The sequence below is a fragment of the Belonocnema kinseyi genome, chromosome 3, assembly GCF_010883055.1.
Source record: "Belonocnema kinseyi isolate 2016_QV_RU_SX_M_011 chromosome 3, B_treatae_v1, whole genome shotgun sequence".
NCBI lineage: Eukaryota > Metazoa > Arthropoda > Insecta > Hymenoptera > Cynipidae > Belonocnema > Belonocnema kinseyi.
The window spans coordinates 137,747,044-137,763,637 of record NC_046659.1 but is presented as its reverse complement, the minus strand read 5'-3'; the positions used below and the strand labels follow the sequence as shown (position 1 = coordinate 137,763,637).

At 28.4% G+C, this 16,594-nt stretch overlaps 1 protein-coding gene across 1 annotated transcript; it reads left to right on the top strand.

Moving 5' to 3' along the window:
- The first annotated feature begins 902 nt into the window (after window positions 1-902).
- Window positions 903-13,711, top strand: LOC117169542. Its single transcript, XM_033355963.1, has 3 exons — window positions 903-976; window positions 8,832-9,314; window positions 11,940-13,711. The coding sequence occupies exons 1-3, from the start codon at window positions 919-921 to the stop codon at window positions 12,401-12,403; spliced, it is 1,005 nt and encodes a 334-aa protein (XP_033211854.1). The 5' UTR covers window positions 903-918; the 3' UTR covers window positions 12,404-13,711.
- The last annotated feature ends 2,883 nt before the right edge of the window (window positions 13,712-16,594 follow it).

Genomic DNA, 16,594 nt, shown 5'->3' with positions numbered 1-16,594 from the left:
GATAAAAATTGTAAATTAAAAATTGATGATACTATTTATGATTTTTTTTACGGTACAAGGATTTTAAAAATTTTCCTGCAAATAAAAGTTTGGAATCAATATGTGTTTAATTGTAAAAAAAAGTCAATTTCAATTAATATTTTATTGGAATATCCTATGTTTATATAAATAGCAAATAAATCTTTGTAAAATTCTATAAGAGTTTTCCATTTTATCAGGCTTTTCTTTAAATGCATCAATATATTTAAAGTGAAGATTATATACTTTAAAATTATCATTCCGGCCATTATATAAAATGCCTAGGAATTATATAAAATTCCTATGAATTATATATAATGCCTAGGGATTATATGAAATGCCTATGGATTATATATAATGCCTAGGGATTATATAGAACGCCTAAAGAAGAAATAGAATGCCTAAGCAGATTATACAATAAATATTCCATTATATACTTTACCTAAAAGGGCCAGGCATTATAAATAATGTCTGGGTTATATACTTTGCCTGTAACATTTATATAACTTTATTCATTTATTTTATTAAAATAATGTAGAAGCGTTGAGGATATTTAAAGATAAAACAAAGAATTGAAACTTCTTGACTTGAGACCTTGGCACATTTTCACTTCGCAAGCTAGGTTGGTTGTGCTGATAATAATTTTTACATGAGATATGAAACCAGCAGTTTCGTCAGCAGCAGAAGAGCGTGTAAGGTCTATAAAATATTGCTTTCAATGTTCAATGTTTGTTCTAGCCTAAAACAAATAGTCATGCTTTTTTCTCGTGGTCTCTTTACATTCAAAATTTTCTTAATTCAATAATTTTTCCGGGTAATAATACCGGATACTGATTAGTATATATACCAGTAAATATATTCAATCTTTCTCAAGCATCGTGTACGAGATCAACCTTCAAAATGAAAATACGTATCCGCATTCTGCTGCTGACCTACGCGGTTTTTCAGAACTTTGATGGTAAGTTCACTCAATAGAGAATAAATCCTAATGTGAATTTAAAACTTATATATCCAAAATTAAAATTTAAAATTAATAGTTTAAAGTTGAATACCCACAATGAGTCATCCCTTTTTGATTAACATATGCTAGAATCAAAAGCACTGTGATTTTCGATTTTCCAAACTTTACTGTTTTTCATACTCAGTCTATTTTAACAGGATTTAAAAATTATCGTAATGAAATTTTTCAATTGGACAGAAATGGAATAGGTTCTAGATAAGTTAATTATAGTAGAGTTGTCTTAGAACTGATGTTTTAACAGACGGGATGAAGCATGTGACTTAATATCCAGATTTAGTAATTTAAACAAAAAGTATTTTTTTTAATTATTGTCATGTTAAAAAACAAACATTTTTTTTTTCTTGCTGTTTAATTTCATCTAAAACGTTAAATTTTTTTAAAGAGAACCTTTTCTATAACCTAATTATCTTTTGCATAACGCGTGTGTCTGTAGTTTGTCAGGGTTATAATTCACAGTTTTTGATTTAATTAAAAATATTTATAAAAATTTTCAAAAAATTCACGCATTAAGCGGTTTGACAACAAAAAGATAAAATAGTTTATTATTACATTCCTGACTAAAAAACTTCTTTTATTAATTATTATAGTGAAGTGTTTATATGTGAAATTCAACTTTTTCGATTTCCAGATAAATGTTGAATGATTTTTTATTTGAAAAAACTATTTTTATGAGAATATTCGGAAAGATATCAAAGAGTTTTATAAAATGTTTACAAAAGAATCTGAATTATTTAAAGGCAAATTTTTTTGTCTTTAATTATTATAGTAAAGTTTTTATATGTGAAATTAAACTTTTTAAATTTAAATTACACACGTTTAGAATATTGTAATTTTTTTCGAAATTCGAATATTAACATGTGCCATCGGGCACTTCAAAGTCCCATTTAATTAACATGAGGAAATTTTAAATTGCCGAAAAATTAAACACATGTTCCAGGGTTTCATCGACATAAAGCAAGTTTTTTAGTGATTTAAGAGGAGTGTCTACGAAATAAAAAGATACTAAAAACTTACATTTTTAACCCGATCACTTGTTTAAACAATTATTTATTCCCATAAAATGTGAAAAAATAATCGTATTTCGTCATTTAAATGTAATTATTTGTCATTATTTAGAGCAGTAAACTTTCATAAAAACATTATGTAATTATTTTACTAATTATTCACTGTCTATTTTTAAAATTTCTAAAAAGTGAGCCAAAGGTATCAACTTTCTTTTCAAAATAGTATCCTATGCTATATTTTGTTCAATAATTATATAATTCCGATGCTTTTTTTAAATTTTTAATAATTTTTTTTTCTCTGAACAATATTTATTTGCTCATGCAGTTTTTTTCGCTGGCTGAAAAAATGAAATAAAATAAAACACACCATATTATGTTTCTGAATGTATACTACATAGAACGAATACAGTTACTACTTTTCAATTGTTAAAACAAATATAAGTTGTTTAAATCATTACTTTTGTTTGAATTTTTCAAAAATCGTAATTAGTTCTGTGTTTTCTATTCTATTTAATTTTTTTGATTATCGCAAAATAACTCCTGGATCAAAAAATTTTTGTAAACAAAAAGAAATTTGTTAAAACTTAGAAGAAATGTATCAAAATTATGTAGTTATTTAACAAAAACTAGCATGGGATACCCATTTGAAAAAAGTGAACATCTCTATCTGAATTTTTAGAAATTCTAAAAATAGCGGATAATTAATTGTTTTAATAATCAAATAATGCGTTTTGAAAAATGAACTACTGAAAACAATGACAAAATATTGAATTTCATAGAGAAAATACGACTATTTTCTACATTTTTGGAGAATAAATGATTGACCAAACAATTTACATTTGTTTTTACAAACGCAATTGTTGAAAAAGTCATGTTAAATATTAACATTGTCCCTTAGCAATTATTTGTATGATTTTATTTCGTAGAAACTTCTCTAAAATCTTCAAAATAGTTGTCACGTTTCGATAAAACCCAGGAACATAATTTCAATTTTTCGGAAACTCTAGATTTTCTAACTTTCATTAAGTGAGATTTTGAAGATTCTTTCTTCTGAAAAAAATTATTTTAAATAATATTTCTGAAAAATTTGTAAAAATGCTTTGATTTGCTAGTTAAAATTCAACATTTCATTTTACTTGAACATGAGTTCAATTTTTCAAAATTAAAAATTTCTCCATGTTAATCAAATAGAATTTCGAAAGAAAAAGTTACCGTATTTCTTCATGCGGAAATAAAAACGGGGGGGGGGGGGGGATTGTCCTCAAAAACGAAAAAAAATTTCTATGCATTTTTGGAACACCCTAGTCAATTATAGTAGTGTTGACTTGAACTGATTTAAAACTCTAAATTGTACTCATTTAAAATAGAGTAATCTTACAAATTCTCGAGGCATTGCAAATTGAGCTTCGGTGAAGGAAACGTTGAATAAAGAAAAATCTGTAATGCTCGAATCATTGTTTGAACTCTCTAAATGTGTCACTGTATGAAGATAGTTTTAAATTAAATTTTTTGGAAATTTTTTTGCTTTTCAAATCGTAGAAGTTTCATAGTTTCAAGACTAAATATTTGTTTCCAAAGTTGTTTTATTTTTAGTGTTTAGTAGCCACGGGCACAAAACCTCTTTTTCACGAGATTTTTTATATTTATATCTCGAGATAATTTTTTTTCAGAGGACATTTTCTATCCCCCGGAAACAAAAAATCCTAAGGGACTCATATTATATTAAAATACTAGGAGCACCCTTATTTCACGGGAATCCTGAAAACGCCCTCTATCCTAATTAAAACCAAATATCTCTCTAGTCCTTATATCAGACAGGACCACTCTTTTAATTATAATGAAACAATTCCAAAGCTTCTAAATTGAAAATAAACAAATTTTAATTCAAAATGTTTACAAAAATAACCTTCAGAAAGCTTCAGACATACTTCTAACCACATAATAATCTTATCCAGCCCGCGAAACCCACCTTCACTATTTTAAGGAAAAAGATTTAAAAAATTCTGGCTTAAAGTACTGAACATAATCTAAAGTATTCTGAATGTGAATTTTATCAATATTTTTCATTTTAAAATTTATTTTTTCCTCTGCGATGAGAATCTTTGGACCTATTTCGTGAAAAGGACTAGGGGTGAATTTTGGGACATGTCTAATTATATGATGGGTATGGGCACATAATCAGGAGTTTTCTGAATGTGAGTTTAATGACTATTTTTGATTTAAAAATTTATTAGCTATCTTACATAGACAATCTTCGTACTAGTTTTGTGAAAAATATTAGGGGTTGATTTTGAGGGTCGGCTAATATTATGATGGGTTTAGACACATAATCTGGAGTTTTTATGCGGATTTGTGACTACTTTCAATTATTAAATTCATTAGTTATTTTACATGGAAATATATCGAATCTGTTTAGTGAAATGTACTAGGGGTGGATTTTCGATGTTTTTCAATATTATTATAGGGTTGGGATCATGATTTGGATCTTTCTGAATGTTGCTATTGAAATAATTTTTAATTAAAAAATGTATGAGGTGGTTTACATGGAACATTATCGGGCCCCTTTTGTTAAAAGTACGAGGGGTGGTTTTTGGTGATAGTCTAAAATTATTATAAGGGTGGACCTATAATCTGGAGTTTTCTGAATTTCGATTTTGTGACAATTTTTAATTTGCAAATCGTTTAGCTTTTTACAACGAGAGTCATCTAACTTATTTCTTAAAAAGTACTAGGGGTAGATTTTTGGGGTTGTCTAATACTATCATGGGGTTGAACACATAATTAAGGTTTTCTGAATATGAATTTGGTGATTAATTTTAATTTTTAAATTTATTAGCTGCTTTACATGGAGAATCAACGACTTTTGTTTCTTGAAAAGTACAAGGGGTGGATTTTAGGGGATCCCTAATATTATTATGTGCTCGGGAACACAGTCTAGATATTTCTGAATCTGAATTTTGTGACAATTTTTAATAAAAAAAATTATTACCTGGTTTAAATGGAGAATCATCTGACCCGCACAGTGAAAATTACTAGGGATGGATTCAATTGGTTATATAAAATTATGATAGGAGTCGGCACCTAACCTGGAGTTTTTGGAATGTCAATTTTGTGTCAATTTTTAATCGTAAAATTTATTAGCTCTTTACATGAGAATTATTATACCAGTTTCTTTAAAGTATAAGGATTGGTTTTTTATGGATTGTTTAATATTATTATGGGGTACGAGACATTATATTTAGTTTTCTAAAAAAGAATTTTTTGACCATTTTAATTTACAAAAGTTATTTGCGGTTTTAATTAAATAATCATCAGATGATCTCGACCTTTTTTTAATTTGAATTTTGTATGTAGTTTAAATAAAAAATGTATTTTCTGGTTTTCGTAGGTGATGAACGAACCCATTTTTTTGAAAATTACTGGCAGTGGATTTTTTAGTTTGTCTAATATTATCACAAGAGTGGGAACATAATCTGGTGTTTTCTGAATTTAAATTTTGTCAACATTTTTAATTTTAGAATTTATTATCCGCTTTACAATCGGAATCATTGGACTTATTTCGTGAAATGTACTACAGTAAAACCTCGATTTTCCGGCCTTCCATTATCCGAGGCTCCGCGTTATCCGTGGCAAAGGGACTTATCCAAGCACTCCGCATTAACCGAGCTGTATGCTCGAATAATACGGAGGATCATTAATAAAACATATAGAACTAATACGCCTAATTCTGAATGCGCGCATTAGTTTGCAAATATTAATAAATTAATAAATTAGTAAAAATAAATCTACTTTCTTAAATTTTTACTTTTATTTGCTAATTGTTTGTAATTATTTTTCTATTTTAAATATATTAAAAATAAATAACTCTTTAGAATTTTGCACCCTGAAACTATGTACTTAAATATAACTATTTTTTGTAGAAAATTCCGTCTTTAAACTGGAAATGTACCTATTAAATTTTTTTTGTAAAATTCTTGTGTTTTGTTTTGAGTTCGTCTTTTTGGTTAGAAAATTATGTTCTGTTTCGAAAATTTGTCTGCTTGGTTGTAGAATAAACTTTGTATCAAAAATTCGTCTCGTTTGGTTGGATTTAACTGGATGAAAATTAATTTGTAGTTTTTAATAATGCATTTTTCTACCTTAAAATGCAAGTATTTTGTTTTTTGGTTAAAACTGATCTTTTATAATTAAAATCTCAACTATATGTTTGAAAAATTAACTACCTGATGGAAAGTTCAACTTTTCTTCTGTAAAATTTCTGTATTTTGTTCAAAATTCGTCTTTTTGGGTAGAAAATTAATTTCCTTTTTTGAAGATTGATCTATTTTTCTGGGAATTTAATTATTTTCTTAAGTTAATTTGTTTTTTATTTAATTTAATTGATAAAACATTCGATTTTTTGTTCAAAAGACAATTATTTAATTTTTTGTTAAAATTTGTTTTTAATTCAACAAATTGGTTAAAAGTAAAATTATTCAGTTAAAAAATTACCTTCGTAAACAAATATACTTTTTGTTGTTAAATATTTTTTATTTCGGTATACAAATTCAATTATTTGGTGGAAAATGTTGAATGATTTTTTGTTTGAAAAAAATTATTTTTAGGAGAATATTCTGAAAGATATCAAAGTATTTCCAAGAATGTTTAAAAAAGAATCTCAATCATTTGAAGGCAAATTTTTTTGTCTATAATAAATATTGAAACAAATTCGAAAAATTTTAAACGATTTTTAAAAGATTTAGAAGTCTTTAAAAGATTCCAGAAAAATTGATAATTTTAATTACACATAAATTTTAAGAAAAATGTAGATTTTTACAACTTCATAAGAGGAAGCTTTTCATGAAATTGGAAAAGTTTTGAGAGAATAAAACAATTTTCTCTAGATTGTTACGAAAATTTAGTTATTTGGGAGATCTCAGGACATTTTTTTTCTGAATTTTTGTTAAATTTGAGTTTGAAAAATTTTAGGTAAAAAAAAAGAAATAAAATTATATACTGTAAACAAATTCAATAATTTTCGAAAATCCAGTTACAAATTTTATGTTTGGCACAATTTGTTACCACATAGCTGATTCTTCAGCCAAAAAGATTATTTTTCCACCAAAAAAGACAAATGTTAAAAAATTACATAAGTTTGCAACTAAAAAGTAGAATTTTCAAGCAAATTGTTAAACTTTCAGTTACAAAATTGATTTCAAACCAAAAACGAAACTAATTTTTATCAACTTAGTTGAATTTATAACCTAAAAAAATGAAATCTCAACGAAAAATGAAATAGTTAATATGTTAACTGTAAAATACTTTTACTTTAGGTCAAAAAAGTTAAGTTTTTGACTGAAAAAAAGCTATTTTTAACAAAATACATCAATTTGCAACTAAATAGTTGAAGTTTGAACTACAGAAAATAAATTTGCCACCAAAACTGAACCAGTTAAATTTCCAGTTAAAAAAATTAATGATCGTGCAAAAAGATTAATTTTCCACAAAAAATGTAGTTGATATTTCAAGAAAAAAAGTTGCTCAAATTCTAGAAATTAAAATTGTTATTACATAATAAAATTATAATTCAATATTGAAGCTAATAAAACAACAATTTTCTGAAATAAAAAAAATTAATTGAATTATTTTAAAAAAAAACTTAAAAAATGAAAAGTAATTTTGAAGATGAACCATTGAAAATGAAATAATTTCTACTTCGGAACGTTAAAAATTTAAAAAATTCGAACTTCATTTAAAAATGCAAAAAAATGTAGTCACCACAAATTGTGATATTAAAACTTTTTGATATGCAAACCATTTAAAATTGAAATCAGAATCAAGAATACAAAAAAAAGAAAGCAAGAATGTGATTTCCTTTTTTGAAATGGTACAATTTTAAGCTTTTTAATTCGAATTTGCTGTATATTTATATCTTAAATTGTTAAATTGAAAACTGACTATAAAGGCTTTTAATATAGAAGTATGAAATATTTAACAGCGAAATATTCCTAAAATTTTGAATTTGAATATACAATACTGTAAAATTTTAAATTCAAAATTTCCAAAAATTAATTTAAGAAGTAAATGAAGACTAAACTTCAGTTTCAAAGCCTTAGAGATTGAACTCTCGTATAATTAGATTAAAAACTATAATTTTAAATTAAAATTATGGAAATTTTAGAGATCATAAATATATCATTGATAAGGAGCCACCTCGTTAAAAAATCGAAATGTCAAAATAATTTTACGTTGTAGCTGCGCAAAATGATTTTCATTTTCCTCTTGGTTCATACGATATGAAATGTCAAAATGGAAACTCGGTTAAGATAATTTTCAAGTTGTAGTTAATAAATAGTATTGATTAAGATAAAATTGCTATTATTATTTTCATCAAAACCTGAGACTGTTGCAAACAAGCTGCTTTAATTAGTGAAATCCCCTAATCGAAGTAGTGAAATCCATTATTTGGATTAGTGAAATCTCCGAATTGAATTAGTGAAACCGTGAAACCACTATTTTAATAAGTGGTTTTAAGGTTTCAGATTTAGAGAGTGAGTTCACCGAAAAAACTAAGAATAAACTTTGTTGCAGTTAATTTTTCAGAGCGATAAAGTTTTGCTTAGCAAACTTCAAGTCTTTCAAAAAACATGTGTGTGTAATAAAAAAACAAAAGAAAGTTTAACCGATATTTGTGTAAAGTTTATCCTGTGAAGTTAATTTTTGTTGCAGATAATGTATCTTCATAAATCGATGTAAAGTTTGTCTTCTGCTTTTCCTGTGTAGAATAATTTTATGTTTCTTTTTCACAGATTTGAATGCAATGCACCCAGGATCAGGTGCAAACGTTGGAGTACATGGAATTGATCAAAGATCAGATGCACACATTGGATTAAATACAATGTATCCAGAATCAATTATGAACGTACGAGAAAATGCAATGGATTTAGCAGAACTTCCATGCTTAGAAGGATCGGCATTGTATGTGAATGATGCTGCATATAGAACAGCCAGAAAGCATTTGCGAGCTGTAGAAAGACTCCCAATCCCTAAAAATGTAACTGTTTTTTATGGACTTAGGCCAATTGAACTGTGGCTTGATCCGATTACAAAAAAAGTATTTCATGCTTATTTTGATGGCTGTTATCTTCCCCAACCATCATACTATGCACGTTACAATTTTTTAACCCGTTGGGTTAGGTTAAAGGATGAGCGTCATATTGACCATGACATAGTGGCTTATGTAGGTGATCAAGGGAGGCTTATCGGAGTCAGGGCAGCGGTATTGCCAAAAGGTAAATTCAGTAATATATATAACAATAATTTAAAGTAATAGGTGTTATCATAAGAGCCAGTTACTATCGATCAGTGTAGACGTCATACCACAATCGGTGAAAATATAAATAAAAACTATCGATCAAGTTCACTCTTCAAATAGCAGAAAATACTCAATAACATTTCTGAGTAGATAAAAAATCAATGCTTTGAATATTTTAATTACATTCTTTTGAAAAATATCTTCTCACTTCGCTTCACTGGGAATCGAAATACAGAGTTTTCGATTGCCGGTCGTGTTCTTTCCCATTAAGCTATTAGAAAGATCAAAAAAAAGAATTTTTTTTAAATACACGCTATCTTAAGCCAGGTTTTACATTCATAATACGAGTAATTTAAAGGAATCTGTATTATTATCAGAGCTAGTTACTATTGATCAGTGCAGACGTAATTCAACAATCCGTTAAAGTACAAATAAAAAATATTGATCAAGTTAACTCTTTAAATGTCAGAAAATACTTAACGTCATTTCTGACTAGATGGAACATAAATTTTCTTCAATTTTTGCATTTAATTTTTCAGCAAAAGTATCTTCTTACTTCGCTCCACTGGGTGAGTTTCTGAAAGAAGATTCTTCTTTTAATCTCTCTAAAAGCTTTGTTGGAAAGCACCCTACCGGCAATCGAAAGTTTTGTATTTCGATTCCCAGTGTAACGAAGTGAGAAGATAATTTTTCAGAAAAATTTAATTTAAGCAATAACAATAATATTAACAATACTTAATAATGTTTTTTGTGAAATTTTAAATGACATAATTTATAATTTTTACTAAACAATTAATAATTTTGCAAAGTTTAAGTTTTACTTTAGGAAATTCTGTAAGCTTGACGCTTTATATAAAAATATTCTGCAAATTTGAATATTTGTAATTAAAAACGAGTTTTAAGTTCCAGCCTCATCGAAATTCCAGAATTTTTCATCAAACATATTTGAAATTATAGAATTTTAATTGCATTTCTATAAACTTGCAATGAGATAAGCTGTCAGTATCTGTTTTTAAAAATTTATAATTCTTATTTGCAATCCTTCAAAAACAAATAAAATTCTCCTATACTTCGAAAGGGAATCTAAGAAATGTTAAAGAACTTTTTTTTTTATTTCATAAGATTTTCTCAATTTTAGAAAAAATTCAAGTCAGTTTTAAAGATATTGACACTGAATCTATTTCAAATCAGCCATAAGTATTTTTGAATTTAAGAAAATTTTTGTTAGTTTAAATATCCCTGGCAATTAATCTAAGTGGAATATTTGTTAATTTCTTTTTGATCCTACCAACGTTTATCGTTTTTTTTATAAAACGTCCAAAATTTTTAGAAAGTTCCAAAGTAAAAAAAATAGCGGCCATTTTTGTAGAACAATAAAAAGTCAAGTTTCTCAAAGAACCTAACCTCTAATTTTTATTCTTAAAATTGAATTTTCTACTTTTTTACGAAAAACAATGAAAAATACACAATAATTTAGCCCCAATGGTGCTGATAATATTCCTTTCTTCTATTAGCTGATTTTTTTTAAAGATTACACAAAAAAATTAATGAAGTGAGTTTTTCCAGACAACGTTTTTTATTTTGTTTCTTCAAATTAAAAAAAAATATCTGTTGTTTCTGAAAAGCGCTACATGATTTATTTTTTGATGGAAGATATATAAAAACTAGAGACATTTTTCAAATTAAACAAAAATTTGGAATAATATCTAAGGGTGGGTGTTTTGAGAAAATCTGCATTTAATTATATTATAAAATAATATTTTGTATTGACAATCTGCCTAAAAGTCTTCTAAATAATTGTTCGATAATTTTGTAAATCTTTTACAATATTTCGAAACTCTTAATTTGTCTTACTCTGTGAAATTCCTAGTTATCAAGATCGGAAATCTAAGAAACTAAAACAATGGCTTGTTTGATCAATTTATTTATCACACATGTAATAAAAAATCTATTTCCTCACCTTTTTTGTACAAAGTATTTTTTAAACATTTGTTTCAATTTAAAATGTGAATAATTTGAAAAATGTTTGCTGACATTAAAAAACATTTTTTCTACTCGCTTATATTCAGGACATTATAATTTGAGGATTGTCTAGTTTCCGGAATTTCACAGTATTTAATATTTCGTATTTGAGAAATGTTTTATTTTGGATTTTTTGGGGAATTTAACAGCATAAATAATTTTATTTTTTAAATATTATTTTTGATAAAAAAAAATAATTTTATAAAAGTATTGTATCACCTGTATTTGTACGGTGCAGTATCTGTTGTTCCTTTTTAATTAACATTTCATATTCCCCAATTCCAACTTACTCCTCGTTCGAAATATAGTAAACTTAAATTGTGTTCAGGTCATGTGATGAGTGGCTAACGTCACCAGATTCCTACCTTACCGACACTTCTTATATTTATTATAACAAATTTTTAACTCGACATGGAACTTCGTGTGAAAATAAGTTAGCAAATAAAAAAAGTGTCGGTAATGTAGAAATCAGGTCACGCGACAGACTTATTACATGGCCTTAATTTGAAATTGTTTAGTCTATAATTCTGAACTTAATTTTCAAATTTTTTTATTCACGAATCTTTCTTTTATTTTTAAGGTACACGGGCGATCAATGTTACACCAGACAGATGGTTAATCGTTCACCTTAAGCATAAATTTGATGTAATTGTAAATACTGAGCAAAAGAAAGTGCATGGAATTATACCTCAAAAAGGAAATCTTTTTGGTTATGAATATAAGAAAAGATATCTAGCAAATGTTGCCAATATAAAATTTTGGTGGTACGAAGTCGGCGAAAACGGAAAACCTTCGGGAGCTGGATTGGTCGAGGATTATTTTTATCCTACAGGAGAGAGTTTTCTTTTACCCGGACCCGCAGGAAAAGAAAAAAAGATAATTGGTCGACCAAGAATAAAATCTTTAAATGAAGTTGAAAATGTGGAAGCCTCCAGCAGTCGTCGATCCATTGTTCGACCAAGAATAATACCCTTAGATGAAATTGGGGTCGCGAAACCTCCAGCAGGGAAAAGTTTAGTATTTAAATTACCTAAAGGATTATAAGGGCTTTCCAAGAATCCACTCTCCCCTTTGACGATAAATAAAAAAATCTTTTAACCCCCCACCGTGCACTTAGTATACGTAAATTATGTTTACCAGAAATAATAAGTTATGGGAATCGAAACTAATGAATATTATTTTAATTTGAAATACGCAATGTCTCTAAGAGTGGAGAAATGCAAACTGTGGCGCAGTCAATTATTTGAAAGATTATTTGACTGAATGAGAAACTTCAAGAACGAAATGATATGCCTTTGGACAATTGGAGTGACTTAACCAATTTAAGATTTGTCCGCCAATCTTACTGCTGTGTACCAACCTTTTTCTGTCCTTCTGGTCGTACCTCAATACTGATTGAACATCTTGAAATGCTATTAGGATTCAAGTTTTCGTTTGGCATTTGATTTCCTAATTCACGTATTCGCCTCAGAACGAAATTCATAATCTCTTTTATTAGGAAGATTTATTGTCGATCCCTGGCAATGTGAGTGGGTCTTCTTTAGTTCAGGCCCGGCTATTACTGAGAACGTTCCTATTGATATTATTTCTATTTTGGATCGAGCCTTAGTAGTTATTTCAGTACTCAGCTTAGTTACTTATATACTTCAGAGAGGATGTTTCGGATATTGACTCAAAATTATTTGAACCGAAATAGTGGAAAAATTATCACCCAATTCAGAAGATACTATTTTCGTGAACACAGTATTTTCCTTCTAGTCACATCCATGAGAGCCTATTTCTTCTGTCTCAGCATTCCCTAGTGAAGTCAATCGCCCCATTTTAACTAATCAGGATTAAGTCGATTTTTAAAGAAGAAAATGAAGCCGGAAAAATTGTCATCTTCCCATGAGTTTGACACTCTACCCTATTTTCTGTCACACTAATCAGGTTGACGGGTGGGGGAACAGTAAGCTTTCCGTGGACTCCACGAGAGGTGCGGCAGTGAGAAGAATTATCCTGCGCATGCACGAAACTTGGCTCACTTGACAAGAGAAATAGGGTTTTGAAACTTTTCGTAGCAGGAATCGGTAGGTCCACTTCAAGTTTAGTTTCCAGGGACTCCACAAAGGCGCGCTGTTTCAGGAGTTAGTGACCCTTCTAAAATATATTAAGTGCATATTTCGTTGAGCAGCTTCTTGAGCAGCATGTATTAGATTGTTTAATTGATTAAAAAAATTAATTTTTGTCCGATAATTCAATTTTGTTGTAAAGTATAATCACTTTGAAGACCTGGGTATCCCGTGAATGAGGTAAAAATTTCTATCAATTTCCAGAAGGAAATCTTGTTTTTTTTCTTAGTTACTTTATGATTTGTTTGAATTTTATTAGCACATTATTTTTAGAATATTCTTGACTAGATTAATTTTTGTGTGAGTTATTTTTAATTTTGTGATGTATATTTATTATGATTCAATAAATTTTATGTTATTTTCTGGTGATTTTGCATTGTCCCAATATCTGTTTCGTCCTGACGTTTCCCTGTTATTAGTTAACATGTCCCCATAAATTTTCTGCTAAATGATCATATGTAAATTATTTATTGCCTTTTCGTCATTTATTTTCTTCTGTTTTAAAAATTAGTGTTTTTATTGTAAACTTCAGGGCGGGCTTTACGGCGGGGCAATCTTAAATTAAATCATTGATGATTTTGTCTCTAAGAAATCACGTAAAATGTCATTCACCTAATGACAAAAAATATGTATTTTAATAGTTTTGATTTATTGTTCAAACGTGAAAATAAAGTCAATAGTAGATGTTTATTAATTTGAAGGCCCTCCGCTTTCTTCTTGCCCCGGGCCCCCACACATATTCATCTGGCTCTGGTAAACTGCTATATGCCCGCAATGAATTTAGCTTAGAATTTCGTAACATAACCTCCAAAAATGGAGTATAATTTTGGTTTATAAAATTCGCTATACTTAATTGTCTAGTCATGGAAAACTAGACGAAAGATCATATTTTATTTTTAGAAAATTAGGTAATTCCGCCATTTAGTCATAAATTCTATCGTGAACTTAAATCAATTGTTTTCTCCTCTCTAATTGTTTTAGAATAGCGAAATTATATTTGGAAACTGTCATGTGAAAATAAAATAAATAATTGTAATTTTTCGGATTATTTTTTTATTTATAACTTGAGATTAAGTTAATTTAAATGTTTCCGATTTCTAAGAACTAGCCCCTCTTCTATTTTCCAGAGACGTGGGTGAGCCAGTCAAACCTCCAATTTCCAGCTCATTAATTTTATCTTTAAAAGCAAAATGAATTTTGATTTAATTTATTTCATCTTTTCAAATTATCGCATCTTATTTATGAATAATCTACGCAGGATCTGACGCCATACTTTCCTGTCCTGGCATACTTCTCTAGCTTCTTTTATATCCATGCATTTTTCGATGCAGGCTCTCGTGTTCCTGTGACTTCTTATGTCTCTTCCAACTACGGTCTCATTCACATATTCTAACCATTCTTTCCGCGGTCTACCTCTGGGCACGCTGCCATTTACTTTACCTTGATGCACTTGTTTCGTTAGTGGTTCATTTGGCATTGTCTCAACATGTCCGAACCATCTTAACCGATTTCTTTCCCATGTGTCTACTACCGTCTCTTCTGCACTACGTTCTTTTAGAATTATCTCGTTATTTACTTTGTCCATCAGAGTTTTCCCGCATATTCTGCGCACGAATCTCATTTTAATTTTAAAAAACAAATTTTACTCAAAAATTAATGAATAGTGTTATAAAGAATAAAAATCACCTTAGCTGAAATTTATAATTGGCATGGTGTTTTTAGAAAAATGTTGACAGTTTATAATTTTTTACTGTTTTTTAATTGTTTTTAACAAATTAACAAGAAAATGCAATACGAACCTGGACTATTCATGACGAATTCAGCAACTGTTCGTTATTTTATTGATTTTTATTATGTTACCGTTTTAAATGATTCAGCATTTGATGTCGAATAAATTTAAACAATTTCAGATTGTCATATTTTTTTCAAATATCGTTCAATTGTTGCAAATCACATGTTCTAAAAATTATTTTATGGTTTAAAAAACTTTAAATTTAAAATAAGTGACTGTTAAAAATCTTTCCTTTTAAATGCGTATTCTTAAAGAATAGTGAATTAAATTTGTTGAAATTCTGGTGCTTTAATTTTAAATTGTTTCTTCTTTAATTTTAAGATTAATTTTTCAATCTTTTTTAATTCACAAATCTTTACTTTCATTTTCAAGGCAAAGGCCAGAAAACTCCTACTTTAATATATTGGTATCTGACATTTGACAGAAAAAAATATGAGCTATATGTTAACCCCGATAAGAAGAAGTTGCTACCAATTAAACTCCTTCCTGGAGATGTAGTAATTGACCATGACAACGATAAGCCCAAAAAGTATTCTTTGCTGGCACACAATTTACTGTGTTGTGTGATACTGAATGATATACTACAGGATATGAATATGAATACAGGAGATGAATGATATACTACAGGTAAGTTGAGGGTAACAAGTACCCCGAATCTAGAGCAGACGCCATGCCAAACCATAGTGTAGAAACTCTTTTACCGCCAGTGCGAATGGTTATATCTAAATTCTGTTCGTGCGGTTGAAAATAATCAGTTGAATTTTACTATGCTTGCACAATAACTCGCAACACTCTGTACACCCAGTTTTTTTCGTGAAGATAAAAAAAATACTTTATGAAAATTTTTTTACGTTTTTTGTCAAATTATTTATTTTCCATCACAAAGAATATATTTTCCTTCATCCGTGATAGGTGAAATTATTCTAAGAATTTCAGAGGCTTATACACAGTGAAGTCAAATTGTCTGTCGGTATATGTACTCATGCTACAGAAGCAAAAAAATACTAGCCTAACAAGTAAATAATAGTAACTAGAGTCTTCGAATGGTGTCTTGGGTAATTATTTTTTATTTTATTTGTTTTGGCTATTTCACTTCAAGACAGTCAAGATAGGGTTCACCGAGTGTCTCAGGGGTAGTTCTTGAGGATTATTGAATATTGCGGTTGAAACGGGGATAGTAACTGTCCTTGTGAATGTGCCGTTGCTAATTATTTTCAATTTAAAACTTTTTTTCTTTTTTTTAATTTAAAGTGGGTACGATGGGTTAGTTGAATGCAATAGAAAAAGTAAGCAAGGTTGTGCAGTTCTTGATGGTTTTCTAGTGATGATGTG